General features: G+C 40.3%; 1 protein-coding gene across 1 annotated transcript in view; it reads right to left on the bottom strand.

Annotated features, from left to right (window-relative positions):
• Positions 1-20966, bottom strand: part of ANK2 (ankyrin 2) — a 139328-nt gene that overhangs the window by 46351 nt on the left and 72011 nt on the right. Inside the window, 5 exon segments of the mRNA XM_039551201.1 lie at positions 896-1120; positions 7002-7037; positions 11387-11490; positions 12104-12206; positions 16452-16596. Coding sequence (XP_039407135.1) covers positions 896-1120; positions 7002-7037; positions 11387-11490; positions 12104-12206; positions 16452-16596 — 613 coding nt within the window.

The raw sequence follows: 20966 nt of genomic DNA, 5'->3' as shown, positions 1-20966 counted from the left end.
TGTGACAGCACAGTATTTCTTCTGCTCTTTAGATTTCTTTCTCCTTCTTTTTAGAAATGACCAAGATGTGAAAAGAGTAAGTGGCAGCACTAACAAAGATGGTGGCTCTGATGACTGCCTGTTAAAACAGGATTTTAAAGCAACTGAGTTGCTTCCAAAAGGATTTAAACTATTGCTGATTACAGTCACTTTTTTTACAGTTTCTGAATGAAGTTATTTACTGCATTAGAAGGGGTTCCTTCAATCATCCACTTTCAGATGTCACAGGAGATAGGAAGAATAGTTGATAAAACAAATTTTCAGAAGTGCAGAAAACTGCTGCTTTCAGCTGAAAATTGCTAAAATGAGCTCAGCAGCAGACACAAATCTGATCTTTCTATGGGGTTTGCATCATAGGAAGAAAGAAATGGCCAAAAAATTCCAGAGTTGTCCTACCGCTTAATTTAGCAATTTCAACCCCAGAAAAATCAATGGCACTGTGTTTCCCTGATAGTCCAAATTACCGATACCACACCACAAGACTCTAAAATAAGCTCCTGTACCTTGCGTTGTGCATGCAGCAGGCTTCACATTTGGGGTTTAGATCAGCCTAGTGCTATTAATTTTTTTAATATAGTATGATCTGCCTTTTCTGGATGCAAAAGTCTTTTCCCACTGTAGTATCACAATGCTGAGCAATAATTACATCCAAGGAAGCACATGAACCATAGTGCTGGTGGTTCAAATACCCATTTTGAACAAGAAGATGTAAAAGCATTTCACCCGACTGCTCTGTTTGTTACCACAAGCTACAGAGACCTTTCTCAGTTCAAGTTTGCCAAAGGAACCATTTCAGTGCAACGCAAACACAAAAAAAGGCTGAAGGTTTCCCTTCGGGCCACGCGGCCCCCCTTACCCAAGGAACTGAGCCCCAGAGGGTCCCACTTCGATGAGGCGGCTGGCCAGCCCTTCTCCCTCCACCATGGGCGGCATGGTGGCCAGCCTGTGGCGCTTCACCAGCCGGCACGTCACGCGCGTCGGCGCCGTGCACTTGCGCGGGGGGATGATGATGCGCAGCCCGTTGTGCCGGCAGCCCCGCATGGCGCCGCCACGAGCGTCCACCATGAAACTCACCAGGAAGCTGCAAAATCAGGGCAGACAGTGAGATCCAGAGCACATCACCAATTCCCTTGGTTATGTTCCACATACGTGCCAAACAACGTATGTAAATAGAGCTCTTGCTCAAGAGGTACAATGAGAAAAAGCCTTTCTCACATGTGAAGCACCAAATCATGCTGAGTTCATTAATAATTAAACTGGCAACTGCTACCTAAGAGTTCTTCACAGAAAGTCTTATTTCACAGTGCTGCTGCTGGTAGAATACCAGCAGACACTAATCAATGTGAACACATGTACCTATTCCAAAGTGCAATTATCGCTACTCTGGACCTGCAAGCAGCTGTATTTTAAGTTGGCACTCTTTAAATATTTCACAAGCAAATACATCTTATTGAAGAAAATTACTTATGATTCAAAAATATAAAGCCAATTCTGATTGGATGGCTCAGGGATTTTTTGAGTATTTTTAGATTCTCAATATAATTTTCTAGTTATTTGATAAAATGTAATTTCTTAGAAAAATGGGTTTGGATATTAAAAAAAATCAAATTTCATTCTGGAATGCATGAGTACAATTCACACTCCATCAGTGGGGTTACCACCTATTTATATAAAAAACCCCAGCATGTCATTATGGTTTGAAGACAAATTTGGGGGTCTGGTCAAATGAGAAGAGCTAAAGTCACTATATAAAGGTTTTACTTATGGATTAGGGGTTTTCTGTGTTACCTTGCACAGCAATACAATGTCCCACTGGAAAACTTAAGAGATGCAGAAAGCCATCTACAGAGAACCTGCTTCTAGCACAAGGTAAATCATTGATTACTTTTTCTTTAAAAGGGAGAAAAACATTTCGTTTGGAATTTCTATTGTGCTGAATTTTTTGTAGTTCCACATATAACCAACAGGTAGATTTTGAAAGATTGGGGACATTCTTGAGAAAGGTGTAGAACTATTTCAAATTTTTTTTTTTCTGGTTTATCACAGGATCATGCCTGATGTGGGATGGGAATGTCAGGTTGCTGGAAGTGAAAGTAAGAGTAGATGAGACAGAACGGTGTCAGGCCTACTTCTAGGCACTAAAATAGAACCAGCACAATGGGGAGTCGCAGAAATGCTACTGAAGGGACCTGCAATAGAGAACAGCCCTTATAACAGGAGTAATAAATACAGGGATTTTTCCACTGCCCCCTTGACCGTTCTGTGCAACAAACATTGCATCCATTCATTGTCCACACAGCTACAAGAATTCCACATGCTGTAAAAACACAACACTCGACACACCGTGCAGGTCAGAGATGGACGATGGGAAGGAGCCACAAGCGCCAGTCGGAAGCACACCATGCACCACGGATGCCAGTCTGTCTCACACATGCAGGCTCCTAGTCTACTGCCATTCAGATACCTCTAGGCTTTGCTTAGGGTAAAACTCTGGGTAGTACAACCATTAGCTCATTCCTTAGAGGTTGGTGATTCTGTGATTTTAACAAGGGGGAAAAAAAGAAAATGAAAACATTTTACAGCTTTGATTGTCTGGGGATTTGTTGAGAAAAATGGGAGCTTCCTTCACAAAATACATTCTTTGTACATGTTAGAGCACAGATGAAAGAAGAGCTTAAGAGACACTAAATGCTCAATTGTTGTACTAATGCTTTTGGCTTGCACTGCAATTGCCCCTGAAGTGCATGAAGTAGTGTTATCAAAGTGGTTCTGTGTGATGTTTCAGAGAACGTGTCCAAGTCTCCAGTACAATGGGTGTGTTTGCGGCAGCCAGTGACACTGCTGGAGGAAGAGTTTCTCATTTTAAAGCTACTGCTAAGAGCAACACAAACACGCCCCCACAACTACCAGAAGCTAATGAGAGCTCTGACTGAATTAAAGCAGCATTCACATTTTTCCTTGTGCAAGCTGTCATGAACACAATATTTAGGGTTCAGTTGTTTTCATTATTGACATGATACTCAGGACTGTATGCTTTAACAAGAGGATCACCTTCTTTTGCTGTCCATCGCTAAAAAATTACTAGTGGGTCACCTGCTGTCCCATGTTCTCCTTGGGTTATCTCCCTATGTGTGTCAGCCAATGCCAAACCCGCTCTTCACAGATAGAAGAACACAGACACGCCAAAGGCGAGGATCCAAACCGAGCAATTTCCCTTCTGACCCTTCTGGGTTCTTTTTTTAGTATGGTTGTGACTCCTTCTTTCACTTCTTTGAGTTTATTCAATGTGTCTGCTGGGTCAGTAAATCTATCACAAAGTCTATCTCACTTCAGTCACCTCTCACTGGAACCAACAATGGCTCTAAGGAGTGGAAAAACAGGCAAAGGTAAGTCTCATTGGGAAGTGGACACAAAGATAACAGTGCTAGGATAAAACCAGCAGGATAATATTATTATTATTCGCTGTAAAAACACAGCTGTTTCTATCATAAAGAAGATCTAAGGTAGTTATTCAGACAGCACAGAAAGATTAGTGACAATTATCTCATGAACTATAGAGGAGCCAGTTCCCAAACCCAGGTATGGAATACTATGGAATTGCTGGAAAAGAGATTTTTGAGACCTAGCATGAATATAGTGCAAAGGGAAGAAACTGAAGGGGAAAATTTCTCAACTCTAGACCTGTGGCATAATCCTGGAAGGACAGAACACTGACACAGGGTTTGCAGACACAGTGTGTAAAAATGCATCCTTTTCCACCGTACCACCCTGTTCATTTCCCACCTTTCTGCTACATTCATTTTTTCATCCACTTATTTAATCCAATTTTTCATCCTTTTTTTTTAAAAAAATCAGCACGTTTCACGTAATTTTGGCTGTCCAAGAGAGTGAAGCACTTAATTCATAAGAAAGCATTTTCTGAATCACAGCAGCCTCTTTTTCTGCCTATTTGCTACATAATAGGGCATCTGAATGGTGCCATTGCTGTTCCAGGACCAGAAAAGCTTTTCCCTTTTGAAGGCGTGTCTATCAATATACAAATAATTCATACAAAACTAATGCATGACATAAAAGATGCTTTCTCAAATGTGCATTTAGGAAAGTGAAAAACTTGTATGACTAATATAAAGTAAATGTGAAATTCAAACTAATTATTTTGTTGCCCACACATACATACATTATTTTTCCTCTTCCACCTCTGTTACCAAGTGTTGTTAAGTGACAAGACTGAGATAGGAAGAGATTGCACTCAACAAACAACACCAGCAGGAATAAATGGCAGATGAAGCCATCACTCTGGGAAGTGATACCTTATCATGCTAAATTCCCATGGTAAAAAAGAAAATAGCACATAACACTATCATAGGAATAACCCTAACATCCCATATACTCCCTGAAGCTAAGCAGCAAACTCAGAGCTTACTCCACCTTCCAGCTGCATGGAGCACTACCACAGCACTATCAGCCATCTATGTACAGAGAATCAAGGGGAGAGGGATCATTGAAGAGAAACACAAATAGTAAAGAAGAGTTCAAGAGGAGAAAAAAAAGAAAGAAAAACCCCAATAATAAAAGGGACTAAAGGAACTTAAATTTAAATTAAGTGATGATTCAAAGTCAAAGCAGATTACAGGTTAAAGCTGCATCTTTCTCAGTACTAAGACAGCCTTTGAGTAAGTTTCATTTCCAGATTTAAAGATTCTGTTAGAAATGAAGCACAACACAAACTTGTGACCCTGGCAGTCTTGCAAATTGGATCAATACTGAGATTTCCTGAGCTTTGGCAAGGTGGTAGTAAAACATAACAGACAAATTGGTGAAACAAATCAGGTTTGGGGAAATCATTGCCTTCTCTCTTTTAAAGAGAATGAAGGGGAAATCAGGATTATTTTTCTAAAGAAAAAATGAAGTACAAACCCAGTTATTTTATAGGAATCAGTTACAGACTGCAGGGGAGTCTATATGTGCTTCTGTTAAACACACAGCAGTCAGCTCAAGCATCATCAATTCTCTCTCAATTTAGCAACCTTACTCATAAATTAGAGAGGCCATTTCATTCTCTTCAATTTCAGAGCAATTAAGAACTACAAGCTTGCCATATGAAAAGTATATCAAATAATACTGGCTGGAGTGGCCTTGTGGTTGAGTACACACACAAAAGGCCTCTCAATCCTTCAGGCTGTTTCCGCGCCTTCTACAGAGAGCACAGCAAACAGCTCTCGGTGTTTCTACGTGATCAAAACACAGACAAAATATATGCACTGGATAGAAGAGGCAAAAAGTTGGGGTGTATTTTCATGAAGTATTTGTACTTTAGATCTGAGCCTCAGTTATTACCTTTGCTAATTTTATTCATATAGAATTAACTTGGGTTTATTCTGTACATATCCTCACGTGAAAGGTAACAGCAGAGGATGAACAAAGACACTGGAAACTGGACATGTCAGTGCTGAAGGGGGTGAAGGAACCCGCTTGTTGTGTGCTTTGTGACGAGTCCCTGTTGTGTCAAGAGCTTTGCAGAGGCACAGTTTCAGGGGGCTGTGACCACAAGCGTGGGGGCACTCATTCTGCAGAGTCACTGCGAGAGCCATGCAAACCCAGCAGCTAAGGGAGCTTTCTAGGACAGGCAACAGTTCCTGGAACCAAAAAAGGCAAAGTCTCCACCACCACTTCCATACGTCAGGCTTGGGTATGGTTGCTCTTCCCAAACAGCTGGGCAGGCACACATGCGCTCGGCGGGTAGCAGGGAACACAGCTCCAACCAGAGCACACCCAGTGTAGACACAGTCAAAAACTTCTCAGCACACAGTATGTCAATTTATAAAAGAAACTGGGAAACAAGGAGATAGCAGCATTCAGTGTTAGTCGCAGTGTGAGAAGCAGAAACAAACAACCAGGGTGCTTCAGCCATTGGAAAGTGTTCAGTGGGAGAAGGAAACCAGAGAGGCTGAAACTCAGAAAAAAGGCCCTGATCCAGCTCCCACTGAAATCAACAGCAAAGTCATTCAACTACCCCAGAGTACTTTCCAGCAGGCTCCAACTATGCCATCCAGAAACAAGGCAAAATTCACATTCCAGGAGGACAAAAAACATGATCCTAACCACTACAATATTAACTCCTGATAACATTCTCCTCCCTGCATCAGTCAGCTGCTGAGAAATTCAGTGACATGGCCTAAAAATATGGCTATGTAGTTTAGGGGTTTAATTAGCCACTTTATAATTTTGCAGACCTTAATATTTAAGGTGATTTTCACCTTTCTAGGGTTAGGCCAAAGGAAGTGAAGAGGTACTGTGCCAGTTAACACTCAGTTTGCCAAGGGAAGATAAACTCCTTTGGGAAGGTTCAGCTTCAGGTGTTCTGTGCCAGTGGTTCAAGCACTGATCGACTGTCACACAAAAAATATGGGTGGCATGAAAAATAAGACATCCTAAGTCTGGGCTGTTATTCTACTAGTTCATACATGGTGGCGCATTTTGGACAATGTGGCTTTTAGTGGCTCTGCAATATTCTTTATACAGACAAGTGAGATAAAAGGCCCAATTAAGTAGTAGAACAATTACAGTGGTTTGTGTTGAATTACTGGGGGGGGAATTACATCTTTAAATATTAATATTAAACCATGCCACCAACAAAGAAAAGGTACTGGTGAATACATCAATGGTTAAAACAATCTAGGATGGTATAAAGAGCTTTGTTAAGACTTTTAGCAGTAGGCTTATTAAGTCTCCAGAATTGTTTTGTTGTAGATGACAGAGCAGATGGGAGAAAGTGGACACTTACTATAGGAGAAAAGTAGTGCCATATGTAACTATTACTACTTGTTAGACTTTTTTTTTTTCTCTTGGCTAATGTGCACTATCAAAACACTAAAGCATCCTCAAGTGAGGTAAGAGGGGAGGATAAATAGGGTGGGTGAGAAGTGCAATGTATTAAAGAAAGAAATTATGCAGAAGTTCACCTGCTGTTGTCAAGATCAAGACATGGAGAAGAGCATCTGTAATAGAATAGATGGTTTAACATCAAAAAGGAAAAGAAAGGGGAAAAAAAAGAATGAGTTAAATGAAATACTGAAATACTGGAAAAATGAAACAGATTTCTAAACCAAACACATGAACATATACATATATATGCATACTCATCACATGTGGGAAAGTAGAAGTGAGTATGGAAAATAAGCCTAGATAAACATCAGTTCCAAGTGGTCACTACCAGTACAGTAGTAAAACTGGAGGGATCAGGTTTCTCTATGGACATTCTCACACTGGAAGCCAGACATCTAAAATGCACAACTGGATTCTGAGTAAAACTTTCAGAAGCAGACACGGCGAAATGCTGCTTGGTTTAGATATCCACATCTAAAATATGGACCATGGGATATCAAAGGGCAAGGAACCTAAGGTAATTGCAGCCAGCCTTCCTGATAGCACAATAAATCATGTTTTTCTTTTCTTAAAATCCTCTATCAATACATTGTCTTCCACTTCCTTCCATTTCAGCATGTTTCTTGTCCTCCTTTTGTTCTACAAAATGACAAATTTCAAACTCTCATTTTGACCTGTTTAGGCTCTTATTAATCACTTAGTGTCACATGGACAATTAGTTTTCCAATATCCCTTTTTATTATATCGATCTCCATTGCCATTTTCTTCCATTAACATGCTTTGTTATTAATTAAACACTGTTTTTCCTTATTGTAACTTTCCAAACGAAGGTCGTAAAGCTACAGCATAATTTGAAATCATTTAGACTTTCAGATTTAAGAAATGACTATCAGCTGGTCGCTGCCAGGTCCTGTTTCCATAACGATTTCCAGGAAATCAGTCTCACAGTGGGGAAAAAAAATATTACGGATTCAAAATACAACACTTCAAATATATTTTGTTTACCTTGTTAGCAAGGATCCAGCCTCCTTTTTTGCAGACATGCAGCTAAGAACGATAATTCACATTATTTGTCACAGTACAAGCTGCCCAATCCCTCATCTTTTCATTGATGGAAACAACAACTTCCAGCAAGTTAAAATCACTAATAATATCCCAACTGTTTAATTTATTTCAAGATACAAATAGTGATACACTTTGACCATCCGTTAGTCAAATAGGGACTTCTTCAGCAAATTTTATGAAAGAAATCAGGATCTTTCATCAAACAGGAGTTTTACTCTGAGTCAGAGTTGGAAAGCCTGCAGAGCTGCTGCGTATCTGCTCTAGAATAACAAAAATCAGGTTAATATCAAAGCACGGACCCAAAGCGCCTTCCTCACAGCGCCGTGATCCCGACAACATGTCAGATTTGCTCTCTTAACTACAGTGCCTCTACACAGCTATCAGGAAATTTCTTAGACATACAATCTATACAACTAATTTCACTGTATCACCAGAACACAGGTACAAGAACAACACAGTTTTGCACACCATTAATACTTTAAAAATCTTACTGTCACCCTTATCTTCACCATTCATGCATACTCTTATGGGACATGCCAAGCAATGTCTAAATGCTGCAAATCTTTCAGTTCAGTGATTTTTTTTTTTGCCTTTGAACCTAATAAAAATACACATGTTCTTCCACAATAGGATATTGTGTGGTGTGAGACTAAAGCTGGGAAACCCATTTGCATTTATGTAGGCAGTAGTTCTATTTCTCACATTTCAGCAGGAAATTATACATGATATCCCCTAATACTACCAAGCAGAGTCATAAAACTCTATCTTATTGGATATTTAGCACCCAAACTTTTTGGCATACTCAGAGATCCTTAACTTTGCTCAATATGTCAGATCAAGAATTTTTATCAGGAGAAGCAAATCTGATCTGCTGAAAGGGAGTTTACGTGCAGGAATTCGTTCTTTTTTCTTCAGCCAAAGTAGGAAACTATTTGGAAACTTTCAGCTATGTAAAATGACCGGGAAACCTTTATGTTGAGATTTTGAGCCTCACAAGTGTGTTACCTCTTAGGAGAGAAATATTGTTGCGGTTTCAAAATGGTTGCCAAAGACTCTGACCAAAGAACTTACTTTTTCTTCCTTCCTGATGAAATTATCAGCATATTGAAGGAACAGTTATACTTAAATTTTAGATGGATGGTTAAAACATTTTCCCTTCTGCAATTTCAGACATGGAAGAAGTTTTGGTCAGTTATACGAAGGCTGAAATATGTGCCTGTGAAGGTCCACACTGAGAGAACAGTTCTCTATGAATTTATCCTTTTGCCTGGGGGTGTTACACTGTGATCCACAGAAACACTTCCCTACAATGGGAGATCAGTAAGAACCCTACAGCAATTTGGGGCTCTCCACTAGAGTGGTGCAGGGAGAGAAGTGTCATTTCTCTCCTCAGATTGTACAGAATACAAACTTACTACATTTGGAACAAATAAATTACTGTCCAATACTTTGCTGATGTGTTATTTGACAACAGCACCATCTGAATTCAATACATTTTCACTGTCTTGGGCAAAACCAAGGCCACACCCTTGCACAGGGCCACTAAAAACATCTATCTATGATTTTTTTGAAAATTTTAAGAGTTTTCTTTCAGGACAGGTAAATACTACTTCACTGCATGCCCCTTAAATGTCAGCAGTGCTGCTACTTCGTAAGAACCCACTAACAGTGTGTGTCTGCATGTGGAGGGGAGTGTGGGTGACAACAGGGCTATGAATCACAAATACATTTGCTGTTCCAATAGAGTGCAACAATCATGAACTTCTACCACTGTTTCACTTTTAAAATAAGGTCTTACAAGCAAAACTCAAGTAGTCAACATACTTTTCTAAGAAAACAGATGCATCCCAACAAGTTTAGGGTAACTTAATGACTCAGACCAATCCAAACAAGATAAAAATGAAGTGTTGTACAGTCTTTTTCAAAGGCCGAGGCATTGTAATTAAAGGTTTCTTTATTACAATCTTTAGTGTCAGGTTAGCGTGCATATATAGAAAGAAGAATGTAATTTGTATTGCGTTAGAAGTCACTGTTTCATAGAAGGCCACAGAGAGTATTGCTCCTATTAAAATCAGGTATTTTATCACTACCACAAGCATCCTGGTCATCCCAAAAGATGGGAATATTACTCATTTTTTTTAAAAGAAAACCACAAAATGACTGCACGTCCAAGAAATAAATGCTGCCCTTCTAGGAAGTATTTAGTTCATCCTCTGCAATCACAGGAAAGACCTACCTTTGTGAAAGAGAAAACTAATACATCCTTTGGAAAAAATCTGTAAACTATTGAGGGTTTAGAATAAAGCACCAAAGCAATTTTAAAGCTTTCATACCAGCATATATGTAAACACATACATACTTCACATATTAAGTATTTTCATTTCCTTTGTTCGTTTTGGAGCTCATGAGAAGCAAATCCAAACAGCACTGGTCACAATCAACTATCCTACAATCAGCTAACAAACAAACTTCTCATCTATGTCACATGAGCCAATTTGGGAATATTGTTCCTCCTCTAGATCAGGACTGCCTGTCATTCCAAACAGGACACACAGACTGTAAGATAGTGGCAAACTCATTTGAGATTAAAGAAAATAATCCTTCCCCTTGTGCTGTCCAGTCATGCTGTGTACAGAGCCCACAGAGATTGAACGCTTTTTCATCACTCCAGTTTCTTCTGAATTCATTTGCACATTCCCCATCCAATCTGATGGCAGGACAGAAGTGTAGAATTCCGTGTGACGACTAAAATTACTTTAAAATGCAGTAAGTAAGAGCATTTAAAACAAATGCAGTCACAGACTTCAAGGCCTGCCAGGATAAGGTTTGTACATATGAACTTGGCTGGGCCTGCATTTTAACCTGCTTTATGCCATGACAGTGAGTTTGCCTAAATGCAAATACTTAACGAGTCGTTTGTGAGAACACCTGAAGAGAGCGGTCAAATACGTGCAAAGCACGTGATGTTTAGGTTGCTTGTCTATTTGTGTAATTTAGACAGCAAACAATGGAGCCGGTGCGCACCTCCACTACTCCACCAGCATGGTAAGTACTCCCCATCTGAAGTGATTAAGCCCTCGGTCTTAATTAACTCCAAAAGGCACTGTACTTACTTCTCCACAAAATGCACACACATGCTTGGTGTGTGTGTATCGTTAATCACATTCATTCCCCTTGAACTTGACTGAGGGCTCAGTGACTTGCACTGATTTCAGTGAATAGTCTTGGTATTCAGGCTTGCTTGGTTGTCAGAGCTTAAGAGATGGTAACAATTTATTGACAGCTCCAGGAGGCAATGAATTAAAATACAGCTCCTAGTTAAGCATTAGTTGAAGCTGCTGTCACTGCAGGTACTCTGTTTCTCACTTTCTAGTGTAATGCTAATTGATAGACTCACCCTGAGTGAATAGGGCTGGAGGAAAGAGCCACATTGTCCAAGTTTTCAGGGCCCCAGCTTAAGCGATATGAATTCCTTTCCGCTTCTTTGGCCAGAGTTGTTACCTTGGGAAGCAAAATAAAAACGCCTTTTTACTACAATGAAATCAATTAATGACTGAAGAAAGAAGATGTATTTTGCATAGTAGTGCCTAAAGCATTTAAACATTTTTTTAAAAAACAAAGGAGTACTAATAGCACTAAGATATTAGAAACACTTGTGTACCATTTTATATTTGCTTAAAAAAATCCTATGTTAGTGGTTTCAGTGAAATGAATGCTGTGATTTAACTAAGAAGGCATTTCCTAAATATCTTTTTTTTTTTTTTAACTACAAGCATGTTTCAAGACAGTATCTTTTACGACAATGGCTATAAGTTCATTACATTCCCTGAATATTTAGCATGACGGCTGTTAGCAACATTCAAACATCAGTTCAAATGGAGAACATTAAGAACACAGTCCCTGTGCTATATTCACACAGCTTATCCGGTTTTTGTTGGAATAGAGTTCAATACTGCACAGCACAATATGCCATTAAATACGCCTGGAAAATAGAGAGATTTGTACTCAAACAAACAAAGCAGCATACACGACACAGTCTCACCAGAACAATTTGCAGTGCAACCTTTCCCTTTTTTCTATGCAACCAAGAAGAGGGTTTGAGAGGTTTGCTCACCTGCTGGCTGGGGATGACCACGGTGTCGTCGATCATGGCGCTGTCACGCAGGTAGGAGGCGTGGCTCAGAGTGTGGGACCTGTCGGAACTGAAGGACCGCAGGCTGGGAGGTTGGTAGGATGCCAGAGCAATGCATCAGCAGCACACAGGATGTTGCAAAGGTGTCATGACAGATCGAGTGGGAGAATGAGAAAAGCGTGCTATTAGCAACACCATGCAGCTTCCAGGGGGAGCAGAGCACAGTCAGGGGAAACACAGCTTTACACGCCTGTGTAGTGCCACCTGTCTGACCACGGGCCACAAATTTGCTTCCAAATGCAGAACCTAGAGATTAATCTAGATGGCAGTTTATTTTATACTCACAAATACTTCAGATTTGGCTTTGTGGCATGATGGTTTCCTTCTAATAAAGAGCATTCATTTCCATTAAGTTAGGCTCTTTGGAGAAGTTCTCTGCTGCATCACACAAGCAAACCACTATGGAAAACCAGAATGCTACCACCTGAAGAAAAGCTGGAAAGGCTCTTTCTGAAGCTTCATTAGGACCTACCCTCTCCCCTCAAGCTCTAAGTAAGCCTGACACTGTCCCCTGGAAGGTACACACAGCAAGGTGAAATGCGGCCAGCTGCAAGCTGCTGTGTAAAACAGAATCTTCCTCTGAATGCCAACAGCATCTGCAGGGAGACAGCCCCAATGTGAGCACTGATCTCACTGTAAGCACACACAGCTCTACAGAGCACTGGTTGCTGTAGCAATGAGAGGTGCAAGGCAGTAAATAAGCTGCTTCCAAGCATTGGCTCAGAATGTAACTGCAGTATCCACCAGCAAAAAGCAAAAAAAAACCAACAAGTAAGACACCACAGAAGGACATATTCAGGTAAATGGGGTTTCTGCTACCAAATAGCATGAGTTTTGTCCTTTCAATATTCACTAGCTCAGGTGTGACAACAGTGATTTTTAAAAACAGATCATCCACCTTCACTTCTTGTGTGTGTACTCTGTGATGTTGATGTAGACCTTGAGGAATATCATACCCATCACTGAAGGAAGCAGTTCTGTGTTCCTGGCTTACACATCTGTGAGTAGTGCTCATAATGACTAACATGCTGGATCAGAACAATAGGCCGTTTATCCAGGCACACAGAGTTTTAAGGGATAATTCATTTTCAGCAGTTAGCAATAAAAGTCATGCATTCATTACAGACATGAGTTTCAAATGCTTTAAGTGCTTATCAAATACCATCTGATTCAGACCACAGCCTTTTTTCACAATAGCTACATTCACTCAGTATTTTTTGAATCCATTTATAGACACAAATGTTTATCTTATTTTTATTAGAAATACATGACATTGAAGAATAATCAATGCCATTGATCATTGGCTTATACCAATAGCCTGTGCAGCATTCCAGGTGGATTGTACAAAACTGGAAGTGAAGGCAGGCATTACACGACCATCAGCCTTCAGAAAGCCTTGAGAAAAAAGCAAACCAAAAATGAACTTTTTTTCTTTGGTTGAAGAATGAGCCCCAGTAGCAGACCCCATTTGCCATCATTATCCCGTGTTCATTTCCATGTTTGACACCTCCAGCACACCTCACCCGCAGCTGAGCCATGCAATGCTCATGAGAGAGTCACCATCCAAGCTGTAGGTTCTGCTATTGAGCTAACACCACGTCCTGGATAGATACCAAATGAAGGGAAGTCTGAACTGCATTTGGCTGGTTATCCCCAGGGTGATTCTGTCCATCCTCACTGCTACTACCACCCCTACAAGTAGCCCAGTGCTATTCACTGTGTAGTATCCATACATAAGCTCTCATAAATACATCAGGGGATGGGCTTTATCTGCAGACAGGGTAGGCACACATGACTGAGGTCTGCAGGTAGTTACAAATTTAAATTTCCTGCTACGCTCAATTTAACAGTGGAGCGCTGGACCAGCTCAATGAAGAGCAAGCCAGGAGTTAAAAGGTCTGTGCTGCTCAGACTTAGGAATAAAGGTACTGATTGAAATGACAGTCCACTTACAGACTAAACATGGAATTTCCTGTTTATTACTGTCATAAGTATTCAAGAATTCTACTAAATACAAAAAGCTTACCTAAATCAGACACAAGACCAACATCCAAATGGAGATTTTTCTCAAATGTGGTTGATAAATCTGAAGTCTGAAGAGCTGTGGGGCCAATAGCACTCAGCCCCAGAGACAGAACTGTGGAACCCATGAATGCTGCAAAGTTCCTGAACATAACAGTGTGTCTTGCCTGTGTGCACAGGCCCATATCACCCACCTCTAAGCCCTGAGTAGGGCCCTGGTGGTATCGAGAAAGTAGGAGCAGCATCCCCAAGTTTCTAATCTGCTTGACTGAGGGACTTGCAGTGCACACTCACTTCCCAGCCTAGACAGAGACCTAACAAGCTCTAGTCCAGTTGAACAAATCTCTTGTTTACATGTGTGTATTTACATATGTTCTTTCAGAAGCTGAGAAAAAACCCTGGTGTCACTGGAAACTGTATAAATCAACCTTGAAAATGTTTCCCAACAGCAGCACCATTCCTTTGGTTCTCCAACTCAGCTTTCTGCATACAGCAGGCCTCCAAAGTGGATGAACAGAGACAGGTGCCACAGGAGGAGATAGAGACAACAGGTGTTCATGCTATGCAGTACCTACCTGGGCATGATGCTAATGAAAGCATATGGAAAAGAAAAAAATGAAGGGGAGAGAGAAATAAAATAAATAGGGGAGATGGTTACAAATGAAAAATACATGTTTTTAAATCAAATTGTTTAATGCATAAAATTACATGAGTCTAGACTACTAATACTATTTTGCTTTACTGAATTTCCTGAAAAACCAAAGTCATTATAATGCAGTGGAAATCACATTTAAAGGAAATGCAAAACAAATGAAGCACTCTCTGTGAAAATTCTTAAAATCAGTAACCTTTAGGTGACAGAAGATGAGACCATGGAATTAGAAAACATGTCCTTCTTTCTTGATTTCTCCCTTTAGAATTTTGCTTCATTTCAATATAATTTTGTTTGATACAGGATTTGAAATAATTTTCATACAACACAAAATAAACCACATCAGTGACATGTCAGCGAGAATCTACTGAAATCCACTGACAAGATTTAAACACTAAAATATTCTAAATGGGAGCTTAATGCTTGCCCGCAATCATTTGTAGACAACATCTTAAAATCTAAAAAACTCCCCAACTTTGTTACCATTGAAAGAATAAAAGCCTTTGATTTTAGGCATTCTGATGTAGTTCATAAACTTCCTCTGAGAGTTAAAAAGCCACATAGTCACTTTGTTCTCAGTGGACTCACTGGAACTAAAAACCAACAGAGACTCCAGGCTTGTAGGACCTGAATGATGGGATTTACACATGCTGTGAGGCAAACCAAACTGTTTCCTGACATCCTTTGTTCCAGAAGCAATTCACAGCCTACTCAAGTAAACAGAACGGATCCTACTGATTCCACTGAGCTTCGGAAACACTGCCAGAATAATGACCAAAGACTGGAAAATGAGGCAGCTTCAAAATTCTGTTGCCAAGATTTCAACTTTTTGTCTTTTATTCCCTTTAGTGTCCCCAGTTCTAAAGGCAGTGAGTCTGGAGACGGTGCCGATTACACCCAGGTATGCCTGGGTGGCTATTCTGAACTAGAACAGTGGGGGTTAATCTGCCAGCTTGAGCCTATACACTTATGCTCACTAATGAAGGCTCTCCTTTTGGGAAGGGAACTCCATATTTTTTGTAGACTATAATGATGCTCTCCAAAAAAAAAAAATTTAAAAAAAATTAAATCAAAGCTACAGGCATTATTACTCCACAAAGACATCTAGGCTTAAGTTCAACTTGTTAAGATATAAGCAAATCAGTACGTTGTCTGGACTGAACACAGAAATGTTTCTGTTTTACTATTATTACAGTTGTGTCAGTAGAAGGACAATTATTCTCTTTCCTGCTAATTCAGTCATGAGCAATCAGAAAGAGTGGATGTGCTTGCTGACAATATACTCACTGCCAATCCAGTGCAGAGTGACCAAGTCCATTGCTCTTCTCCTGATATCTTGAGCCAGTAAACCACTCCAAAAAGTCAGCTCACCTGATGCTCAAAGCCCTGTCCACCCATCCCCTGACTCGTGACAGCAGAAGATGAAGACGACCACACCTTCCTCCTGCAAAGTGGTGACTGCCCTTCTGACACACTGAGTAAACAAATCCTGACCAGTGCACCCCAAGCAGAGAGACCCTGCAAAGGGATTTCACACACTTATAGCAAAACAGGCGCAGAATTGTCATGACAAAAGTTATGTATCCGGGCAAATACCTGTCCGAGCGTCCTCCTTCCAAGCTGTACCTCAGGTAGTTCATTCCATCTAAGAACTGGCTGCTCGGCAAAGAGTCATCTCCCAGTTCCCGGAGGTCTTCTGGCCTAAGGTACTCCCCTCCATCTCCTGTCATTGTGTCATCACCTGTAAATCAATCACACAAGGGATAAGCGTGCACACACGTTTGATTCCCTTGGCATGTCAGGATCTAACAGCTGCATGGCACAATGAACAGGAAGGCCTTTTCCACTCAGGAAACACTGCAAACCACAAGCAATGCATTTAATGAAACTGGCACATCAAGCAAGATACTTTAGAAAATAAAATTTAAATCAAGGCAATTAATCAATTAGATTTCATACATTTTTTGCTGTTGCACACACTGGCAAGGGGCACGTTTCTCTGCTATGCTCTATAGCATGGTCTTTCTGCTCCTTAATCCATTTCAGCTTTCTGGACACAGCTACACTGCATCCCAGCCTGACAGTTTATGGCTAAATATTATTTGACTGTAATCTACATGTTTTCAGATGAAAACATATTTTCTGTAGCCTTAGGCCTTATAGTTGCAAGGGCTAATTTAAACTCTACTATCCAAACTCCACATCATATGAGGCTCTGTCACCCATATTCCAACATCTTTCTGTGATCAGCAACAAAATTCGTATTTCTAGGACATGACAACATCCAGAAACTGGAAATAAGCTCACTTGCATCGATGGGAATGATCATAATCCATAATGAACGATCGTGGGTTATCTGACACAGTAACCTTTACGCATATACTCTGAATAATGAAATTTAATCCTTTTTTTTTAGGTCCAAAATTCTTTTCCCCAGGAAATTCTGTCTATATGAAGTCACAGTTTGCTTTTCCCCAGCAGAATAACAAAACACATTCCATTGCCAAGCAACGTGTAGATGTTTCTTTTCATTCCCACTTGCAAGACGCTTCCTCTCCACAGTTTTTGCCTGGATATTTCAGTCATTTTCCCGCTGGTAAATTAGTGCTGTATGAGCCTGCCAGAGGCTTGGTGTGACCCACAGAGCCACACAACATGACCCCAGGCCACCAAGAGTTTCAACCCTTCTCATTTTCTAGGCAGTGTGGGCAAACTGAAGCTCATCTTGATACTTGTTTTCACAAAACAAATCAAGCTGTTTTTTCTAGCTTGAAGTTTCAGCTAAGAAATAAATAATTTATTATTTTTAATCTAAAACTAAGTAAACTTTGGGGGGGGTTATGGTTTTTATGCATACACAAATATTATGTGTAAAAATGAGTCTTGAATCTTTTCAGTATAACAACAAAAACTCTTGAAAATTCCGTCTGCCCACATTAAGAGGGAGAAACTGGGCACAGTTTCACAGAAAACAATAAAATGCATTTAATCATTTCATGTTTCCTGTCTTCTGACAGATGATGCCTCCTGTTTCCTGGGAATGTCACATTAAAAAGCACAGGGCTTAGTGAAAACTTGGAAGATAATAAGCCAATGCTGTTAATCAAACAGTAAAAGGAATTTCAAGTTATATTTCAAATAAACCAGACAATTATAATCATGCCAGACATTCCATTTATAATAGAAACAAAGGCAAGATCTTCACCACTTTCATCACACCCACAACCTTCAAAAAAAAGCCCAAAAAACACCCCAAATCCAAAGTCTCCTCTGATTTCAGCTTTGGCCTCTCATCTGAGAGTTGTCAATAGCGGGGCTAAGTCGCAGCGTTTGATGTGATGGGACATCTGCAAACAGTAACCAGACCATGCACGGATATCTCGCAATAGCAGGCGAGATCTGAGGGAGCTCCCCACCAACCCCCTGTGCCCTTCCAGCTTCCCTTCCTGAGATGAACACCCCAAACACGCAGTGCCTCCTAGCAGATGAAGAGAAAAAAATAGGTAGTTAAGTCTAAATGACTGCATGTTCAGCTGACCTAGGGCTTCCTGACACAGCAGATCTTACCAGATGGTTGCTCTGTGGCGATACAGGAACTGCCCTTTTTCATCATGCCAGAAACAATCCGTCTGCCATCTCATTCCCCATCAAATTATTGCCAGGAACATTTCCACCACTTACTAACCACTTTGTGACAAATATAACCCTTGACATTGATGCTCCATGGTTTGCAGTGGCCATCTATGAATTTGCAAAATTGCAAAATAAAACTGCTGTAAGAGAACTGCTCTGGAATTGTTTCTCACAAAACACAGATAAAGTATAGACAAAATTTTACAATAAAACAGTAAAGAAAAGGGGGCTGTGTCAAACTGCCAGAAATTGCTTTTAATAGCTATTTTTAAAGCCAGATACAGTTATATGAGTTTGCCAAAGTTATTGCTTTCTCTGCAGCATGCAGGTAAGTCTAAAGCTCACCACAGAAGTGTTGCAGATGGAGAAAAGACGACCACAGCAATAACAATTTTTATGGAATATATATTCCATAACTGCAGAGTTTCTCTGACACTTTGTTTGGACACCTTCACTTCCCTAAGTCAATCCTCTATTTAGTGGCCCACGCTTGAAGCTTCTCTGGATTACAGTTTGGCTAATGCACAGGTGGCTACTGTGGTATTTAGGAAGTTATGTTGGATCTAGGTAAGAAAAAATAAAAGATCAAACTATCCCTACATCCCTAAGCCATGGAAGCTTTACTTCCGTAAATCAACATCCTGGGGCTACATTTTATACTACTGGTTATAAAGTGCTTCATTTAGAGGGTGAATTAATTCAGCCGTGCTATTCTAAATTTACTGTGTTTCAATCTGCAGCAACAGCAACTTAAGTCTAACCAAGAACAATTCCCGGCTGCAACTTCAACTTCCAGTTTTAATTAAAGAAATTAAGTTTTCCCACTAATTCAGGTGCTTCTTCAGAGGAATTAAGTGCACGTACAACAGGAGTGGATTCTGCCCAGACCTAGCTGCTCATTTCTCATACATATCCAGCAGCATTAGCCACTCCAAGGCCATGTGTGGGGGCAGTCAGGAAATTCACTGTTGTATTTAAGCACTGTGGGGGTTTTTCTTTCTAATCAGAAATGTGATGCAGCCAGATATAGGATCAGCTATGAACTGCTTTCTGGAATCCAATAGTCCTGAAACAATGCAGCAGTTCACAGATACAACACCTTGTCCACAAACACTGCACAGGACAACCTTTGTTTATCCCTTCTCTGCAATTGCAGTGTCAGCACTAATTACAGCTTGGTGTGAATAGACTTTCCTGGCTGCCATCTCAGGCCATGCTGCTCCTGACAGTGGTGTTTCACCCTCGACTTCAGCCTTTCTAGTCCCTTCTGCCTGCAAAAGTTGTCTGTCTGGAAAATAACTCATCAGGACAAAAAAAAGAGATTCATTTTCAGACAGATCAGTTCTCCAGGCTGGGTCACCACATGATGAAACATTTGTGCTGCCAGGACTGAGGATGTGGGGAAGCATGGTTAGAGCTTGACAACTTCTGCAGCAGCCAGAACTTGGTCTCAAACACACAGTGAAACTACAACTTTTGAAAATTAACTGGTGATGAGGAGACTCAAAAAGAAACAAATGAGAGCTCTTGAACAATCTGTTTTACTGGTTGTCTTATCTCTCTACAGTACTACGCTTACTGCACTATCTCCCGTGGGAGTCTCAAAGACAAACAATTTCAACGACTGTTGGTTTGTGCAGCTCTTCTGCTGGACTCAACCCTAACAAAAATACTTGCCTGTGCTTAACTTCATTAATTCTGTAGACATCACTTAAATGCATTTCACAAGATGTTTTGCAGTAATTTCTCTTTACTGCTCTAAGGATCCCTCAGGTGCAAAATGGTTCTTTTGCAGTGGCACCTTTAAAGCAACTGAACTTTGCAGCAGTACAGGCAAGGCAGATAAAATGATAAAAATGTACAGGGTTTTTAGTGCAACTTTATCCACACCGAGCATTTCTGCTGGCAGAGGTACATGTTGCACAAACTACACCACTTAACAGCTCTGCCTATGGGAGTCTGTAGTGCAATACCCATGAATGGGGATCAAATGCCATTTTAAATAAAAAATATAATGCGATTCTGTTCAAAAGATAGATGTGGTTTTGCAGGTACCATAAAAGGTAAAGAATTCTGAATAATAATTCAGTGGATAAACAAAAAAATGCTGCAGGAAAATTGAAGAAGAATTAGTGGGACTCTTGGTCCATTCAAGACATTTTAAAATAGCCTACACAGAGCAGGACCTTCCATACCAAGCTATTTGATGGATATTTGTCTTTTATTTCACACTGCTAAGACTGGATTTTAGGAATACAAATACTACATTAACAAGACAGCAGACAATTATGGAATATAACTATCTTCCAAGCAAAATGCAAAATACTTATTACCAGTGATGAATATGCTCCACAATGGGACCTGAAATACTTCTTTGCTCAAGTACTCTCGTGTTCAACTTGGTAATTATATAAATACAGCTGGCAGGTTTGCAGCAGCACATCGATTTATTTCAGAACATACTGTGTCACTTGAAAG

This window comes from Corvus cornix, chromosome 4, assembly GCF_000738735.6.
Source record: "Corvus cornix cornix isolate S_Up_H32 chromosome 4, ASM73873v5, whole genome shotgun sequence".
Classification (NCBI taxonomy): Eukaryota; Metazoa; Chordata; class Aves; order Passeriformes; family Corvidae; genus Corvus; species Corvus cornix.
Note: the sequence above shows the minus strand (reverse complement) of the source record. Positions and strands in the feature narration are given on the sequence as shown.